Source organism: Ranitomeya variabilis, chromosome 3 (assembly GCF_051348905.1).
Source record: "Ranitomeya variabilis isolate aRanVar5 chromosome 3, aRanVar5.hap1, whole genome shotgun sequence".
Classification (NCBI taxonomy): domain Eukaryota; kingdom Metazoa; phylum Chordata; class Amphibia; order Anura; family Dendrobatidae; genus Ranitomeya; species Ranitomeya variabilis.
The window spans coordinates 113,546,108-113,565,614 of NC_135234.1; the positions used below are offsets into that span (position 1 = coordinate 113,546,108).

Consider the following 19,507-nt stretch of genomic DNA (forward strand, 5'->3'; position numbering starts at 1 on the left):
CTGCCGCTGTTTAGAGTATTGCTTGAAGCTGAATATTGTAATACTCCCTCGGCGTTCCGGCCACCGGTTGTGCGCCTCAGTAGGATGTTGCCTCGGTCTTACAGCACGACTCCTACTGGTGTTCTCCTTATTGCTTTGATCTCGTTTCTCACTCAGCACAATCTATCTAGCTTCTGCTCCTTCCTTGGGCACCGCCGCTATCCTGAGCAGGCACGGTCCCGTTACGTTTGCTCAAGTCGCCAAGCCTCTGTCAGGATCCCACCCCTGACAGAGACCCTACTGTATCTTCCCCCACAACACCCTCTGCCACAAGGTGTTGCCTGGTTCCAACCCAGTCAGCTTTCTGATCTAACTTCCTGCCTGACCCCCAGTTTACCCACTATGGTGGGGAGTGGCCTAGTGAATAGAACCCTTAGCTCCCCCCGGAGGCCCGACTGTGAAATGTATTGGTGTCTGTGATACCTGATCAGATGAACTCCTTCAGTGCCATCAGACGTACCACAGCTCCCCTTAGTGGCGGAGCCACAGTACTGCAACGACCAGGACTCTGGGGCGCTGCATATGAACCTTTCAACTTTGAAGGTCTCATTCTAAAAATGGAATCCTGAAGCTAAATGGTTGTCATTGGAATAAAAACATTTTTCCTTCCATATAGACTGAATGCGTTGGACTAGCCAGGGCTGCTTCAGATATCAGGATAAAATCAAAGTGTTTCAGCCACCGCTTTGCTTTACTTGCATAAAGCATAGTTACCTAGATCACCATGGAGCCACCAAGCCGAAAATCTGGCCAGGTTTACCTATGCTGACGCCAACCGTGGAACAAACAGTTTGTACATTGCTTTGAGCGTATTTTTCCTTCTAAGGTATAAATAAATACACAGGGCACAGAGATGCTGGGACAACTTCATGTATTCCGGTTGATCTTTTGCAGCAAAACTGAACAAAAAATTGACAAGCTCTTTGTGAAGAACAACAATTTTTCTAAAAGCAGTGTACAGTAGTTTCTGAGTGCAACATTATACAGTACAAAAAATGTGCAATATCATCTGCCTGCAACCAACTATTAGCTACAGAGGGAGTTTAACTTCTTCACATGGGTATGCTGTGTTAATGTAACTGAAGTTTCAAGAAAACCGAAAAGTGAAATTTTTGTTATCTTCTTGTTTATAACTCCAACATTCAGTGCCGATGAATTTCTTAATATATCTTTATACTGGTCAAAGCTTACATATGCCATATACAGAACTTCAAATTCCCTGTATACATTGCTTTAGACCTGCTCTGTGCTCAGTTGTAAACCTGTCAGGCCATGTGGAAAGAGAACTTTTATTCCTTCACAATCCTCTTCTTCAGCCTGAACTTGTTCTAACATCGATCGGACACATCTTTAGCAGTAATGACCACATTCACAAATTTCATTCTGCAACCAATCTTAATGTGTGACTACAAGGGATTGCAGGTTGAAATATGTGATGGCGGTCATTATGGACAACTTAATGGAGGACTCTTTAAAGTTAAAGGTAATCTGGCAAATGACACTTAAAACAGTGTGCTGTTGTATCAACAAAATCAGTGTTTTATCAGCAGAAGGTTCACTAAAGGATTAGGTGTCTCATGCCTCCTAGTCAACTGCTCTGTGTAACTCAGTCCCACCACTGATTAGCAGCTTTTAGTCAATATACAGTGTACACAGAGAGCATTCAATCAGCAGTGTGGGCAGAGTTATAAAGGGCTCAACATTCAGAGCGTTGCTACACCGTCAGCAGACAAAATTGATTTTATCACAATTGCACCCAGTATGTAAGGGTACCGTCTCACAGTGGCACTTTGGTCGCTACGACGGCACGATCCGTGACGCTCCAGCGTCGCTCCATTATCGCTCCAGCGTCGTAGACTGCGGTCACACTTCGCAATACACGGCGGTGGAGTGATAATTTCATGATGTATTTGCGATGTAGAAGCCGTTGGTAACTGTGCGCACATCGTATACAATATCGTGCACACCTTTGTTACACGATGCGATCATGCCGCCACAGCGGGACACTTGACGACAAAAGAAAGTTTCAAACGATCTGCTACGACGTACGATTCTCAGCGGGGTCCCTGATCGCAGTAGTGTGTCAGACACAGCGAGATCGTAAGTATATCGCTGGAACGTCACGGATCGTGCCGTCGTAGCGACCAAAGTGCCACTGTGAGACGGTACCCTAAGTGACACATTGTTGAAATCAGGGCCTCTGCCCCTAAAACATGCTGCTCTAACATGAGATAGCATAAACCTCATGACAGATGCCCTTTAAATGTTAAAATTCTTGATGCTGAAAACCACTTGTAGATTCGGCTTTGAAGATTACTGCATTACATTTTATATTTTAGCACACTGTATGAATCTTGTGCAGTTCACCTAATTGTCCCCTTCAGGTAGTTAAAGGAGGCCAAAAAAATTTAAATTGAACTTTATCTTTGCAGAAACTCTGATCCCCAAAATAATATATTAAAAAGGTATTTAAATTTCCACCTATTGTTGTTATATAAAAGAAAAATATAGTGGTGTTCAGGGGTGGACCTTCAATTTAAACATGGCACAATCTGAATCGGTCACCTGAACATAATGGAGACAGATGTTTGTGGCCAATGTTTAATGAAAATATTTTTATTATTAAGATCAATGACTCCCGTTATGGTGGGAGCTGTAAAGGGTCTCCTCTTGCAGACCACTGGTCTTATCTAATGTGGATTGCAACATTTATATTCAGGTAAGAGATAGAAATGGAATTTAAAGGTATTTTTCTATTCATTTAGTTTAAGTAGTTCTACTCTTGTATGAAGTCGGGTTTGTTTAAGTGGTTGACATTTGGTTGAGTGCTGATGACCTATTGAACACTGTTATAGACATAATTAATAATCAGAACCTCCCACTCCCGTCTCCAAGACTTTACACGTGCGGCGCCGATTCTTTGGAATGCACTACCTAGGTTAATACAATTAATCCCCAATCCCCACAGTTTTAAGCGTGCCCTAAAAACGCATTTGTTCAGATTGGCCTACCACCTCAACGCATTAACCTAATTATCCCTGTGTGGCCTATTAATAAAAAACAACAACATAATCACGTTCCTCCATCATGTTCTCATACACTTTATGCAGTTAATAGCCTCTGTGTCTGTACTGTTACATACTTAGGCAGTTAACTGGTTCATGCAGCTTTACATGAACACCCGAGCCTTACACTATGGCTGGTCCGAATAACTAAAGCAATTGTTACCATCCACCTCTCGTGTCTCCCCTTTTCCTCATAGTTTGTAAGCTTGCGAGCAGGGCCCTCATTCCTCCTGGTATCTGTTTTGAACTGTGATTTCTGTTATGCTGTAATGTCTGTTGTCTGTATAAGTCCCCTCTATAAGTTGTAAAGCGCTGCGGAATATGTTGGCGCTATATAAATAAAATTATTATTATTATTATTATTATAATTAGGCAACTGTTTTCCCAAAGTCTTCTGTAGACAAACTTCTGAAAGGATATGTTTTTTTTTTCTATGGAGGGAATAAGACAAGTGGTTACCAGCTTAATCTACTAACACCGTTTTCTAAAGGATAATGGTATGTTAAAATCCAACCCAACCCAACCTGAAGAGACCTAGAGTCATAGTGAGGATTCTACATTCACATGAGATTGTCTATGATCGCTAACACAAAACTAGTTAAGTTAATGTGATGCTCAAAGTGATTCCTGATAGGGTATAACACTAGTGATGGGAAAGCTGCATCAGAATTTACAATAAAAACAATCTAGCTCCCTTACAGTCTGCAATGGTCAGTGAGTATCTCTATATGTGCTTATATGTCTAATAAGTTGAATCTGGCTTACGACATGTTGTGACATTGCATTTGTAGTCCAACAAGTATCATGGCTATTACCTGTGATTGTCTTCTAAAAATTATTGATTGTTTCATTTACCCTCTTTTATGGATGATGGGGAGAGCGGAAATACCATGAACAGTCTGACAGGTCTGACATCTCATAGCTGTGATGTACTTTCAATGATATTTTCGGTGGGGGTCTAGAACCTTTAGCAACCGTCTAGACAAAAAACAAGTTACTTGAGCTCCAAGCCTAAGAATATAATCTGCAAAAGGGTCCTAACTTATCTCTTCAAACTCCAGGGATCAAGAATAATTACTACTTCTACATCAATTATAGTTATGTCTCTAGACAAAGGGGTGGAGTTTACCTTTAGTCGGCTCTACTTAATTATAACATATAGGGCTGAACATTACAGTTCCAATGTCAATGAGATCTTCAGTAAGACATAAAGAAATACTTAAGTAAAGCCAAGTGAAGCATGACATGGTCCATAACTTTAGTGGCTTGGGAATACTAACCAACACTTATATTACAAAATTTGGGATATTTAAGCCCATCCCAGGAATGCATGTGGGCACTTAAAAAGATGCCCACTTGTAGGGTTTATTAAGCTATACCCATTCTGTGACCCAACTTGTAGGACTGCTCTAGCAAAATCAGGACAACTGACAAGTACAGTATGCTAATGGGTCTTAGCCTGCCGGTTCATCATTGATATATCAATAGATGTCTAATGGTCTACAGTGTACACAGTCACAAATAGGTGGAAATAGATGGAAGCAACTAATGGCAAGAACCACTATTGTTAGAAATTAAAATCGCTGATTTCCCTTCTACTAGAATCAGTTTTTAAACCTGAGAACCAACCTAAAGGTGCTAAGGATGTAGACGTAACATTTGATTAAATTATAAGGTGTAATTTTTGCGTGTAAGGCTACATTCACACATGCGAGTGTTACTGTCTGAGAGAAAGGACTGACTTTTTTTTGTCTCCGGTATCATCCTGGTACCTCCAATTTTTTTCTCCCTTTTTTCCCTGAAGAAGGTAAGACTGTCTGACCTTTTTTAATCCATTGACGCTTAACAATGTATGATGAAACAAGATCTGTACAAGATCTGTCTTCAAGTGTTTCATCCGTATTACACGAATCCCCATAGACTTTAATGGCTGAATCTGAACTGTAGAACGGATGAGATCAGGACGTGCTGCGTGTCACGGACCAGACACACCTTAGTGACCACCAATATGTCTTTTCACTGATGTGAGATATAAAGGAATAGTATCCCCCTCTGGGTGAAGCTGTCAGCTCTATATAGCTGCCTAACTGATAGATCAGCCATGATCATTTAATCATTATACATTTCATAATGCTATACGTCCTCATTAGGGTTGATTGAATAGCTCCGGATAAGTGCTTATCAGAATAGCTATAGCGCTTCCCGAATAGCTGCAGCGGGAACCTGGATACCTGGTGTGCTCCCAATAATCAGCTGTTCAGTGCCGCCGTATGTGTCGCGGCTGTGTAACAGTCACAACACATGCATGGAGAGCCCAACAAACATTATTATCAGGAGCACTCCAGGTATCCGGATTACTGATGCAGCTATTCGGGAAGCGTTATAGCTTTACGGACAAGCACTTCTCCAAAGCTATTCGATCATCCCTAGTCTTAATGTAATCCTTAGATGTTGCTGTCAATAGTGACTATGGCATCTAGATGGTTAACAGAGTGTGGGGGCATCCTCTTTAACCCCATCGGCATAGTGAGATCAGGATTCACCTCAGGTCAGGCGGGGCCGCTGCGTAGCCTCAGTGACTACCGCTGACGTCACTGAGCATGCGCAGACTCACAGCCTGACCTCAGGTGAACTCGGCAGTGTGGGAAAAAGTTGAGAAACTTTCCCACACTAGAGAGTTCATGTCTGGTCAGGCGGGGAGGCTATTCAGGCAGCTTTTCATTCATTCCTCCGTGGTTTACAGCCCGGCCGGTAGCTTTAGCACCGCTCCCGGTTGTAAACTATTTAACCCCTTGAGATGGATTGCAGCGTGGGACTTGACTGTACGGCAGACAGGTATGGGACATTGTTGCGTTTTTATTTTGGACTTTTTACAGAAGAATGAGGGCTTTGCTTGGATTGAGAGTGTAATAAAGAGGTAAAACCTGTGTGCTTAATTATTTCATTAAAAGACTTTATTCTTAATGTGTGTGTATTTTTTAACCCTTTCATACTATTGGATTAATAATGGATAGGTGTCTTATTAACACCTCTCCATTATTAACCAGGCTTAATGTCACCTTACAATAGCAAGGTGACATTAACCCCTTATTACCCCATATGCCACCACCACAGGGCAATGGGAAGAGAGAGGCTAAGTGCCGGAATAGACGCATCTTACAGATGCGCCTTTTCTGGGGTGGCTGGGGGCAGATGTTTTTAGCCGGGGGGCAATAACCATGGTCCGTCTCTAGGCTATTAATATCTGCGCTCAGTCACTGGCTTTCCCTCTTTGGCAGAGAAAATTGCGCTGGAGCTCACGCCATTTTTTTCCGTGAATTAATCATTTAATTTAACACAGCTCCAAAATTTTACACACATATACTACTAACATTATTAGTGAGGGACATATAAAAAACTAATGGATATGCAATAGTTTACTGTATGTAAACCATGTCTCATATCCTGTCAGCTTCTGCAGTGATTTTACAGAACCCCATAAGTGAATAATTATCGGCTATTCTGCTACCTATCTCTCTATGATATATAAATATATATATATATAATATATATATGTCTCACTGACATATTTACAGTATATATACTGTATATATATAGAGAGAGACTGTATATATGTTTTCATGAATATTTGAGGCCATGGATCCATTATATGTCCATTTTGCAATTTTGCAAGCCGGCGAGAAAATCTTGCCATATGCATGCCATACGGATGTCACACGGATGCTGAGATGTGAGAAAATCGCATCCTCACATTGCAAACGTATTACATACGTATCTCTGTTCAGGGAACATTTGTGCGATTCTCGGCCGTGAAAAACGGACCGATTTTTTTATATGTTGTGTCTGACTCCGGCCTTATTCAAACTCTATGGGTCAGTGTGCTGTCCAAGAAAAAAACATGTACAATGTGTGTGTGAATGTAGCCTAAGACAGGGAAGTATACTTGGCAGATTCTCCACTGCCTCATGAGGGGTCAAACAATTTCTGCAGCACTTCTCTTAGAAAATAAATACTGCAGAGAAACAAATATCAGTTCTACTGTTCCGATCTAGTCCAGACATCATCCATAAGACGAGGGTTTAGCTGCCCACATAGATATCGGATTGTTCATACAAGTACAGCATTTATGGGCCGCTTTTAGGTATATTCACTAGCGGTCTGTTTGCTGCAGAAATTCTTTGTGACTGAAAATCAGTTCCATACATCTGATTAGGGTAGTTTTGGCGGCGTGTACATGAGTGGGACAGTCACAGACTGCAACAATTCTACTGCGCGTGAATTCACCCTTAGACAGTTTGACAATTTGGTTACGAAAATTTGTCCTTCTGAATAAGAAACTGAACAAGATGCCGACATGACAAGGTCTTCTTGTGTACAACAGGAGCTTGGGTCGCAAAAATCCTGCATTTTCAGACTCTGCGAACCTACATTCAGTATAACGGGAAATGCTGCGTATCAATAACTCTGAGGTGAAGAGATGAAATGTTTTTAGGAAGTCAAATGTACAATCTAAGGCCAATAATGTGTCAGTGAAATTGCATTAATGTACTACAAACTAAAGAAACATTTTCCTCATACATAATATAAGGCAAAAATGGGGATTATTTTCAAATGTGCAAAACTGCTGCACTGAGGAAAATGCACACTAGGGGGCGATGTACACAGAATGGGCATGAATACTATGAAGTGCACTTATAGGACACAGCAAACGTGGGAAATAAATGGAGGAAGCCTGAAAAAGCCTCAGATCATTCACATCACTACTGAAAAGCTTTCATCTCTAATAGCTGCAGATACATTACATAAGATGTGTGCATTATACTGGCCTTTCGGTGCTAAACCTAACTGTATGTAGAGATACATCAGAACAGTAGGAGTCTATTTAAGCTATAGTAAAACAAACACAGAAGAAGCCAGTATATTAGTCATCTTAGCGGCGGGCCGTATATAGTCGCCGATGGGTGCTGCATACATCAACAGTCACGATGTGTAGATATAAGAATGCTGGTGGTAATAAAAGCTGAGAACCAATCTATAAGTGCTAAGTGTGTAGACATATAGCATTAAACTGAATGATAAGATGTCTTTTTTGTGTGTAAGACAGGGAAGACTACTACAGCAATTCCTCTGTGTTCTCTACCCAAGCACATTGTGGTCCTATCACAGAGACCAAGCCTGATTTGGGCTGACAGCGAAAAGCAGTAGTCGCTTCTTGGCAACAAGAACAAGTACTCAAGGACAACAGGCGAAAGTCACAGTCGACATTGGGAGGATATGTACAGAAAGCTAAATATACAGAGGTATATACACAAGGTGCAGAATGCTCCTCTGAACAAGATGGCTGACAGAAAAGGACGTCATGCAGGGAGGATGTGATGAAATGACGCCCTGAACGACAACATATATTCATTACTAGAGACGTAAATAGTTTTCAAAGTGCCACATTAAAAAAGCCAGGTTCATCTCCGCCAGTCCTGGAACCATTACAAGCCTTCTTATCCAGTAGGCACCCAGTGGAACTACACCATCTTTGGATTCCCTCACTGCTCACAGTCAGTGGCAACAACTTCTGGCACAGCAGGAGCCATTCCTAAATCGAGGATGTAGGGATGTGATCCCTAATCCGTGCAAGGTAAGCAGTATGAGCTCCCCACAAACACACACACGTTAGGTTATCTCCCGCGAAGGGTTCTTCATCCTTGAAGTTGATGCTATTCCGGGTCTTCAGGGTGTGCATGCAAGGTACAATCTCCTCTTCTGTAAATCTCCCAAAAACCTTTCTCCAGCTGCTCAAGATGAGAGCTAAGAGGAAGTTGCAAATTTAAGTGCCTGAGGAGTGAATCCAACCAGAGCTGGAGCTGCGAGAAACTTGGCCTGTAAAAGAAGTAAGAAAAAAAAAAGAATTTCAAAATGTCTTCTCCCTGTTGGACCTCTGGTCGCATTTCAACCCTAGACCTCAATGCTAAAAGGCATCAATTCTACCATGCTGCCCCTTTGAATAATTAAAACGTACTTTAAGGAGTACCCGTATTTTAATTTTTACTTAAAAAATCAATTGTTCACATGAAAGTAATCAACATGTAATAGATCTTATTTGAGAAATCGGCTTCTTTCTCCTCCTGGACTAATCGTTCTCTCTTAATTCATTGGTGAAATCTCTATTCAGTGAAGATAATTTGCAGTGAATACAAAAAAATATTTGGCCAAAATATCCTACATGTCCTTCACCTACCCCTTACAGAGAAAATCGAGGTGACAAACTCAAACCTGCAAAATTTACTAAAATCAGGTTTTAAAAAATAAAACACATACCTCCCAGCTGGACTGGTACCATTCCTGTGACGTCATGCTTTAACATGAGTCAAAGCACCAACATCAAAAGAACGGCGCCAGTCCGAGAGGTGAGTATGTGTTTTGGTTTGTTTTTACCTGGAGCACTTTAGCAGTTAAGAAGTGGTTGTCCCTCAAATTATTCTTATCCATAGGAAATACAAGACATCCAGATTCTTACACAATATTTGATATCGACCTGATGCTGAATGTCCAAAGTGCAAAATGGATAATGCTAGTTTATTACATATGCTTTGGGAATGTTCTGAGTTGGGAAACTATTGGAAAAGGATATTATCTATGATTAAAGGAAACCTGTCACCTGAATTTGGCGGGACCGGTTTTGGGTCATATGGGCGGGGTTTTCGGGTGTTTAATTCACCCTTTCCTTACCCGCTGGCTGCATGCTGGCCGCAATATTGGATTGAAGTTCATTCTCTGTCCTCCGGAGTACACGCCAGCGCAAGGCAATATTGCATGCAGCCAGCAGGTAAGGAAAGGGTGAATTAAACACCCGAAAACCCCGCCCATATGACCCAAAACCGGTCCCGCCAAATTCAGGTGACAGGTTCCCTTTAAAGAGGATATAAGATTGAGATACATGTAGATCCCAAAAATCTACATAAGGGTTCATAGAGTATGACATGGAATATTACCGTGTTCAAAGAGGGATTTCACAAATCTTATATCAAGCTAGGAAATATATTGCATTCAAATAGATTAATCCCTCATCACTTTTAATGAAAAAATTAGGCTAAACAATACTATTAAATTGGAAAAAGGTATATATAAAAATGTAATGCTACAAACAAATTCATTGGAATTTGAGGTCCATGATTAGAAACTCCTGGTATCTCATCAAGAGGGTTATTGGAGAGGCCTCATGATTTATTTGGGAGTGCCTTACATAAGCCTAATGTGTCATTCTAGTACTCCTAAGAATGCTTGGTAGGTCTCATAACTTATATTTACCTGTCTATATGGCTGAAGCATTTACCCTTATAATCTGCCATCTAAAATACAGTAATATGTTTCTTAAGGTGTTTGGAAGAACTGGGATAACAGTTACCAGGAGAACAAATATGAAACACTTTTTAGTGTAAATGATGTTATGTTTATTGTGATTAATGTTATAATTGACTTCAAAATCTTACAAAATTGACTTGATGTTAAAAAAGGAGTGGTTGTACATTGGTGATGAACCCCTTTAGTGATGCTACTGTCATGGCTGTCATCGACACCTCCACTAGATACTAGATATTTGGGCATATTTACTAATGTGAGAGTTCCTTGACTTTGCACATTTTGGAACAAATTTTTGCATCTAATTGTAAACTTTTTAGAGGCACTAGTCTAGGATTTCACATTGCCCTATAGGGCAAACACATTGTCCTATTAAATGGGCTGTCCACTACTCAGACAACACTTCTTCAATCCTATGCCCGCCTCTCATGTTGGTGGCTGCTCTCTGACTTCCAGTTGATGTTCGATACGTCCGAAGACGCGAACCATAAAGCTGGAGCTGATTGGGCTCAATGGCTCGCAAGACTTAACATCTGCATGTGAGCCATGGGAAAGTGAGTGCCGACACCTGATAGAACGGCGCCGACATGGGAGGTGAGTAAATGTGTTTTTATTTTAAACAGGGGCAAACACTCAGATTGAGACTGGGTTGTCCAAGTAGTGGACAACCCCTTTCAGTCTTCAAAATTTGTAAAAAAACACAATTTTTAAAAAATGTAATTTTTTTTAACCATCACTAAGTAACGTACCGTTTTTCTGGATCTAAATCACAGCATAATACTGCACTGGGAAAGAATCCTGGTGGGCAATTTGTGGGGCAAAATCGATCTAGAAAGGCACGAACATTCAGCCCAAAATCCATAGTGCGAGGAAGATAATCAGGGTCTGCATTCACACGGCCAATAATCTGTAAGAGACCAGAAAAAAGATGGATAAGCCTCAGGTTAATATACAAAACCCCCGGTTTATCATTTTTTTAAAATCATTTTCCTTTTTTGTGGTATTAGTTGCTGTTTTTGGCACACAATTATTGAAAATTGCCACACAAGAGTCAGCAATTTGGTGCAAGGTCAAAAATAGGTTTTTTTGTTCTATGTTAAACTGCTTTTGCGACTTTTTAGCACAATGAGTCACACATATCACAAAAATTGTGCCGAAATACTTAGAAACTCACAAAGGGATAACTGTAGCGGAGTTGCGTCAAGTTTTGGGACTTTTTAAACAGTTGCACTTTATGAATCAGGCGACAACATCTGGAATCGCCAAGCTCCGCTATTAACACGGAAAACAAAAAAATAAATAGGTGATTACTGTATTTTTTGGACTATAAGACACACTTTGTTTCCTTTAAATTTGGGAGGAAAATCGGGGTGCATCTTATAGTCCGAATGTGGCTTACCTGGGGGGCCGGCGGCGGCGGCAGTGGAGCGCAGTCACAGGAGGCAGAAGCAGTATTGCTGGTGCAGGAAGTCAGCGACGGCAGGAAGTGGGGCGATGCTGCAGGCCCTGGGCTGGGAGGAAGAGGTGTTCCGGCAGTGTGAAGCAGGAGCGGAACCCCCGCTGTGCACACTTACCTCACGGTGCGCTCCAGGAAAATGGCGCCAGTGTTGGCGCATTTGCACATTTAGATCTCAGCTCAATGATGAGCCAAGATCTCAATCTGCTCATGTACTAGCTTCGGTGCCATTTTACTGAACAGAGATGTGCACAGCGGGGACACCACTCCTGCCTGGTACTGCCGAAACATCCACTACTCCTAGCCCAGGGCCCGCAACATTTTCCAACTCGTACTGTCAAATGACATAGATGTAACCCTGCTCCTGCCTTCTGTGACCCCGCTCCGCCTTCTCCCCGGTAAGTTACATTCGGACTGTAAGACGCACCTGTGACTCCTGACAAGCCTGATCCTGAAGACAGGTTAAAAATTCCTTTTTTAACTATTTTCCTCCTCTAAACTTGGGTGCGTCTTATGGTCTTAAAAATACAGGTACATATAAAATAGAATTAAAAAAAGGTGCAAATTTCTAATGGGTACAAATAAAAAAGGCATAAAACTAGACAAAAACAGGCACAAAGGCAATGATGAATCAGGGCCAAAGTATAAATATATCATCCAAATTACCAGATGTTGTGTAAAGATCAACTAAACTGAGAAAAAGGCAAAGAGTTAGGCTGCCGTCACACTATCAGTATTTTACATCAGTATTTGTAAGCCAAAACCAGGAGTGGAACAATTAGAGGAAAAGTATAATAGAAACCCATCACCACTTATGCATTTATCACCCACTCCTAGTTTTGGATTACAAATACTGAGGTAAAATACTGACCAAATGTGATGGCAGCCTAAGAGAGTAGGAAAAAAAGTCTGTATTACCTCACAGAGCACAATCCCAAAAGAGAACACATCTACAGATTCATCGTAACTTCTTCCTACAAAAAGGAAAAAAAAAACAGCTGAGACACCGATATGACTGAAGCCTCGGCACAGAGCAGATATCTGTAATCCTCTAAAATATCAGGTTATTATCTACTATATACAGTAATTGTCTAAGGGTCACTTCCGTCTGTTTGTTTGTCTGTCTGTCACGGAAATTCCGCGTCGCTGATTGGTAGTGGCCCGAGGCCGCGACTAATCAGCGACGGGCACAGTCCGGCCACAAATTGGCCATTCCCTACTCCCCTGCAGTCAGTGCCCCCTCCATACTCCCCCCCCAGTCAGCGCCCACATAGCTTTAACCGGACTGCCTTACACCGCGGCATAACGCGGTGTAAGGCAGTCCGTTAACGCTGCCATTAACCCTCTGTGTGACCAACTTTTTACTATTGATGCTCCCTATGCAGCATCAATAGTAAAAACATATAATGTTAAAAAAAATAAAAATCATTATATACTCACTGTCCGGCGCCTTTCCTGCTCCTCGCGACACTCCGGGCCATGCATTGCGGTCTCGCGTGATGATGAAGTTAGCGGTTTCGCGAGACCGCTAAGTCATCTGGGTAATTTTGCAATGCATCGCTGGGAACAGAAGCTGGCGGCCGCATCGCGCACATAGGGACAGCTTCGCTGGATGCCGGAGGGTGAGTATATAACTATTTTTTATTTTCATTCTTTTTTCAACAGGGATATGGTGCCCACAGTGCTATATAGTACTTGGGCTGTGTTATATACTGTGAGGCTGCTATATACTACATGGGCAGTGTTATATACTGTGTGGCCTGTGTTATATACTGCGTGGGCAGTGTTATATACTACGTGGGCAATTTTATATACTACGTGGGCAATGTTAAATACTACGTGGGCTGTGTTATATACTGTGTGGATGCTATATATTACGTGGGCTGTGTTATATACTACATGCGCAGTGTTATATACTATCTGGGCTGGGTTATATACTACGTGGCTGGGCAATATACTACGTGGCAGTGTTAAATACTATGTGGGCTGTGTTACATACCATGTGGGCAGTGTTATATACTATGTGAGCTGTGTTATATACTGCGTGGCAGTGTTATATACTACATGGGCTGTGTTATATACTACGTGGGCAGTGTTATATACTACGTGGGCAGTGTTATATACTGCGTGGATGCTATATATTACGTGGGCTGTGTTATATACTACGTGGCAGTGTTATATACTATGTGGGCAGTGTTATATACTACATGGGCTGTGTTATATACTGCGTGGATGCTATATATTACGTGGGCTGTGTTATATACTATGTGGGTTGTGTTATATACTATGTGGTCTGTTATATACAGTGTTATATACTACATGGGCTGAGTTATATACTACATGGGCAGTGTTATATACTACGTGGGCTGTGTTATATACTGCGTGGATGCTATATATTACGTGGGCTGTGTTATATACTACGTGGCAGTGTTATATACTATGTGGCCTGTGTTATATACTACGTGGGCTGTCTTATATACTGTGTGGATGCTATATATTACGTGGGCTGTGTTATATACTACGTGGGCTACTATATACTATGTGGGCAGTGTTATATACTATGTGGGCTGTGTTATACCAGTATATGCCAAAAGAGTATATTGTACTACACTATTTTATAGAAAGATATGCAATAATGTAGGGGTGGGTGTTAAATTTTCCAGAGAGGCAGACCGTGACTGCTGACGAGGACCGAGCCAATAGACTGAAATTAATTTTGCTCAATTTTAAAATTATTAACTTATAATTGTTTATAGAGCAGAATTAAGCTTGCTGACTAGATGCTACTGTTAGCACATGTTACGATAGGGCTTATTGTAAAGTCCATTCTTACCTGTACACTGTGTTCCAAATTATTATGCAAATTGGATTTGTGTCATAAAGATTTAATTGTTTTGTTTTTCAAATAAACTCGTGGATGGTATTGTCTCTCAGGGCTAAATGGATCACTGAAATCAATCTTAAACACACGTGATAATTAGTTTTCCAGGTGATTCTAATTAAAGGAAAACTACTTAAAAATGATGTTCCACATTATTAAGCAGACCACAGGTCTCAAGCAATATGGGAAATAAAAAGGATCTCTCTGCTGCTGAAAAGCGTTAAATAGTGCAATGCCTTGGACAAGGTATGAAAACATTAGATATTTCACGAAAACTTAAGAGTGATCATCATACTGTGAAGAGATTTGTGACTGAAACAGAGCACAGACAGAGTTCATGCAGATAAAGGCATAATGAGGAAGGTTTCTGCCAGACAAATTCATTGGATTAAGAGAACAGCTGCCAAAATACCATTACAAAGCAGCAAACAGTTATTTGAAGCTGCTGGTGCCACTGGAGTCCCTCGAACCTCAAGGTGTAGGATCCTTCAAAGGCCTGCTGTGGTGAATAAACCTACTATTCGGCCACCCCTAAACAGTGTTTACAAGTAGAAATGGTTGCAGTGGGCCCAGACACAGATGAATACTAATTTTCAAACATTCTTGTTTACTGATTAGTGTCGAGCAACCCTGGATGGTCCAGATAGATGGAGTGGTGGATGGTTGGTGGTGGATGGCCACCATGTCCCAACAAGGCTGCGATGTCAGCAAGGAGGTGAAGGAGTCATGTTTTGCGCCGGATTCATGGGGAAACAGCTGGTAGGGTCATTTAAGGTTCCTGAAGGTGTGAAAATGACCTCTGCAAAGAATATAGAGTTTCTGACTGACAACTTTCTTCCATGGTATAAAAAGCAGAAACGTGCCTTCAGGAACAAAATCATCTTCATGCATGACAATGCACCATCTCATGCTGCAAAGAAAACCTCTGAGTCATTGGCTGCTATGGGCATAAAGGAAGATAAACTCTTGGTGTGGCCACTATCTTCCCCTGACATCAACCCTATAGAGAACCTTTGGAATATCATCAAGCAAAAGATCTATGAGGGTGGGAGGCAGTTCACATCAAAACAGCAGCTCTGGGAGGCTTTTCTAACTTCATGCAAAGAAATCAGAGGCGTAGCTAGGGTTTTGGCTCAGGGGGAGGCGAAGCTTCTGAGTGGGCCCCTAACCAGGTAACCTTGATTACAACTTGGTGATGTGCCCTAATAGTGGAGGAGAACGTCAGCAGATGACCACGATGTTACTGAAGATAATCTCTATATAATGACCAACATGGATATTACAGCCATATGGTCAGTGGTAGATACCAGCCCTACAGAACATATAAGAGATCACAGCACAGTTACAGATAATGTCTTACTCTGACTCGGCTGCAGAGAATACAACAAAGACACATTTCACTTCTCACATTCCAGCCCCATCACCATCTATTCCCAACCTGCACAAACTCCTCATCCTGCTGATACCCCAATACTGAGCTGCTGCTGCCATATGTGTCCCTATTACTGTACCTGATACCCCAATACTGAGCCGCTGCTGCCGTATGTGTCCCTATTACTGCACCTGATACCCCAATACTGAGCTGCTGCTGCTGTATGTCCCTATTACTGCATCTAATACCCCAATACTGAGCCGCTGCTGCCTTGTATGTCCCTATTACTGCCCCTGATACCCCAATACTGAGCCGCTGCTGCTGTATGTGTCCCTATTACTGCCCCTGCTGTGTGGTTCTGTGTGCCCTCTAAATTCTAAGGCACCCCTCTATAATATAGTAATGCCAGGTGCAAGTGCCCTAGAAAACAGTGCCCATATTTTGCCCCCTAGAAAGTAATATTTCCCTGTGTGCCCCTTTGATAGTCACAGTAACCTGAGTTCCCCTGTAACAATAAGTGCCCACTTTACATTTAATAATGTCCCGAGTCTCCCCCCTGTACAGCTCCCCTATACACAGTATAATGCCCCTCACCCTGTAGCATTAGGCAGACCCCCCACCATAGGCAGACCCTGTAGTATTAGGCAGACCCCTCCCCATAGGCAGACCTTGTAGTGTTAGGCATACACCCCATAGGCACACCCTGTAGTATTAGGCAGACCCCCTATAGGCAGACCCTGTGGTATTAGGCAGACCCCCCTATAGGCAGACCCTGTGGTATTAGGCAAACCCCCCTATAGGCACACCCTGTGGTTTTAGGCAGACCCCCCTATAGGCAGACCCTGTGGTTTTAGGCAGACCCCCCTATAGGCAGACCCTGTAGTATTAGGCAAACCCCCCTATAGGCAGACCCTTTGATATTAGGCAGACCCCCCTATAGGCAGACCCTGTGGTATTAGGCAGACCCCCCTATAGGCAGACCCTGTGATATTAGGCAGACCCCCCTATAGGCAGACCCTGTGGTATTAGGCAGACCCCCCTATAGGCAGACCCTGTGGTATTAGGCAAACCCCCCTATAGACACACCCTGTGGTTTTAGGCAGACCCCCCTATAGGCACACCCCTCTTTTTCCTGGTTCCTGCGCTGCTCTGAGCTCCCGCTCGTCTCGGCGCCGGGCAGTGACTCATCGCGCCCCCTGTCAGCGTCTGACGTCGGCAGCGCAGCGCTCCTACCCTCATCATTGCGGTCAGCTGTATCGGCTAAATGCCGGTACAGCTGAACCTGCGATGACAGGCGGGGGGCCCACTGCTGGCACCAGGCCCCCCCGCCTGCTCAGTGGCCCCATAGCGGCAGAGCAGGAAGATTGATTCTCCCTGCTCTGCCGCAGAATGTATCTGTATCGGAGCGCTGCGCGCGCCGATACAGTTACAGTAGCGTAGCTCTGAGTGGGCCCCCTGAGAGCATGGGGCGCCCGCACCCTCTGCCCCCCCGGTAGCTACGCTACTGAAAGAAATACAAGCAGAAACTCTCCAAAAACTCACAAGTTCAATGGATGCAAGAATTATGAAGGTGATATCAAAGAAGGGTCCCATGTTAACATGTAACTTGGCCTGTTAGGATGTTTTGGAGTTAAATAGCTTTTTTGTTCAGTGAATGTCACCTCCTAATGCTGCAAATTCCACAAACATATCAAATGTTTACAAATTCTACTGTGCCTAATAATTTGGAGCAGTGCATTTTGAGTTTTTATTCATTTTGGAGATTATACTGTTATCATTGGGAGGTTTCTTCAATAAAATTTGATGTATACTCTAACGAGTGATGACTTTTATTAGACTGACTGTCATTTGCACCGACCATTTAGGAGAATCCGAGAAAAATATAATTTGCATAATAATTTGGAACATAGTGTATTAGCTAATCAAAATCATATACTTTACTGCTTTTTATAAAGTTTATAAAGAATACTGCTCCTGTTACTCAGCCCTTTCATTAATCAACAGCTCTCCCTATACAGTATGATGCCTGGAGTAATTCACCCACAGTATGATGCCCCCACAGCTCTCCTACACTTTCAGTATGATTTCCTCACAGTTTCCCAAACAGTATGATCCCGTAGCACCCACTCGGTATAATGTCCTCACAGCCCCGCAAACAGTATGATCCTCCACAGTCCCCACACAGTATGATGCCACCACAGTTCCCCACACACTATGATCCCCCACACAATATGCTGTCACAACAGCCCTACACACACAGTATGATGCCTAACAGTCCCCTACACAGTATGATCATTCTCACAGCCTCCAAAAAGTATGATTTCCTCAAAGCCTCAAGTCCACCCCCCTTTAGTTCTCCAGAGTATAATGCCCCAACAAACTATGATTGCCCCACAGTGCCTGCCACATAGCATTATGTCCTCACAGCCCCATACCCAGTATGATGGCCCCCTCCGCTCCCACACAATATACTGCACCCTCTTTTCCCCCACATGTACTTACTAACAATGGAAAAAATATATACTACTGACCTTGCCCCTTTCCACCAACGTACTTCTCTGGTCTATGCTGTGTGTGGATTGAAGCTCCACGTACCAAGCATGGTCTAGTGATGCTGCACTGACACTCAAAAGCACAGGAAGAGGGAGCCGACTGCAACCTATCCCGCATTGTTGATATCAAGACACCTACCGAGGGGATCGTGGTGCCATTTGGCAATGAGCTCCCCGAACTTATGTGTGCCACTGTTTCCGGCCCATGTGGCCTATGGCTCTCAGTTTGCCCAGGTCTACAGTGTTGGGTATCACATAGTGGTTTTTTTGCATTTCATATTAGTTACATATCCCACTATTTTTGACTGTAGAGTGGGATGTAGCATGTGCAGTGAGGATAATATATGAACCTCTCATTTTATCATGTACTTGAGTCCTACAATTCTAGATTTTTATCACAGTGTATAGACATGCATACAGTTGTACTTCTTTCTCACCATTTATCATTTCTGGTGCCATCCAGTATGGATTCCCTACCACAGTGTAGCGTTTCCTTCTGTCCTTTCGGAGGTCCCGAGCTTCATCTGTTATTAATCGTGCCAAGCCAAAATCTGCCACCACCAGGCTGCCATCCTGAATGCACAAACAAAGATGTAAGCTTTTGTGCAGGACCAAAACCATATACATAAAAAAAATCATGAGATTTCTTATCATAAGCACAGTCTCATATGTTGATGCATACAATCATGAGAAAAACTAATTACAATTAATTCTATGGTTTCACATATTAGAATATAAAAAAAAACCAATTTGTTCTTAAGAAGATCATAAAAGTAGTCATTAAAACCT

General features: G+C 42.4%; 1 protein-coding gene and 1 long non-coding RNA gene across 3 annotated transcripts in view; both read right to left on the reverse strand.

The window, feature by feature from the left end:
• Nucleotides 1-893: 893 nt before the first annotated feature.
• On the reverse strand, nt 894-2,897 carry LOC143815396 (uncharacterized). Its single transcript, XR_013223737.1, has 2 exons — nt 1,096-2,897; nt 894-1,048 (listed from the first exon to the last, which is right to left on the reverse strand). It is a non-coding gene; the product is annotated as an uncharacterized LOC143815396 (long non-coding RNA).
• Nucleotides 2,898-3,474: 577 nt separating this feature from the next.
• The window catches only part of LIMK1 (LIM domain kinase 1), a 121,280-nt gene continuing 105,247 nt past the window's right edge, over nt 3,475-19,507 (reverse strand). For both annotated transcript variants that reach the window (XM_077294534.1, XM_077294535.1), the window contains 4 exons: nt 19,156-19,291; nt 12,832-12,887; nt 11,207-11,364; nt 3,475-8,978 (listed from right to left, as the gene is read on the reverse strand). In XM_077294534.1, coding sequence (XP_077150649.1) covers nt 8,816-8,978; nt 11,207-11,364; nt 12,832-12,887; nt 19,156-19,291 — 513 coding nt within the window. In that variant the 3' untranslated portion in view covers nt 3,475-8,815. The remainder of the gene's footprint in view (nt 8,979-11,206; nt 11,365-12,831; nt 12,888-19,155; nt 19,292-19,507) is intronic.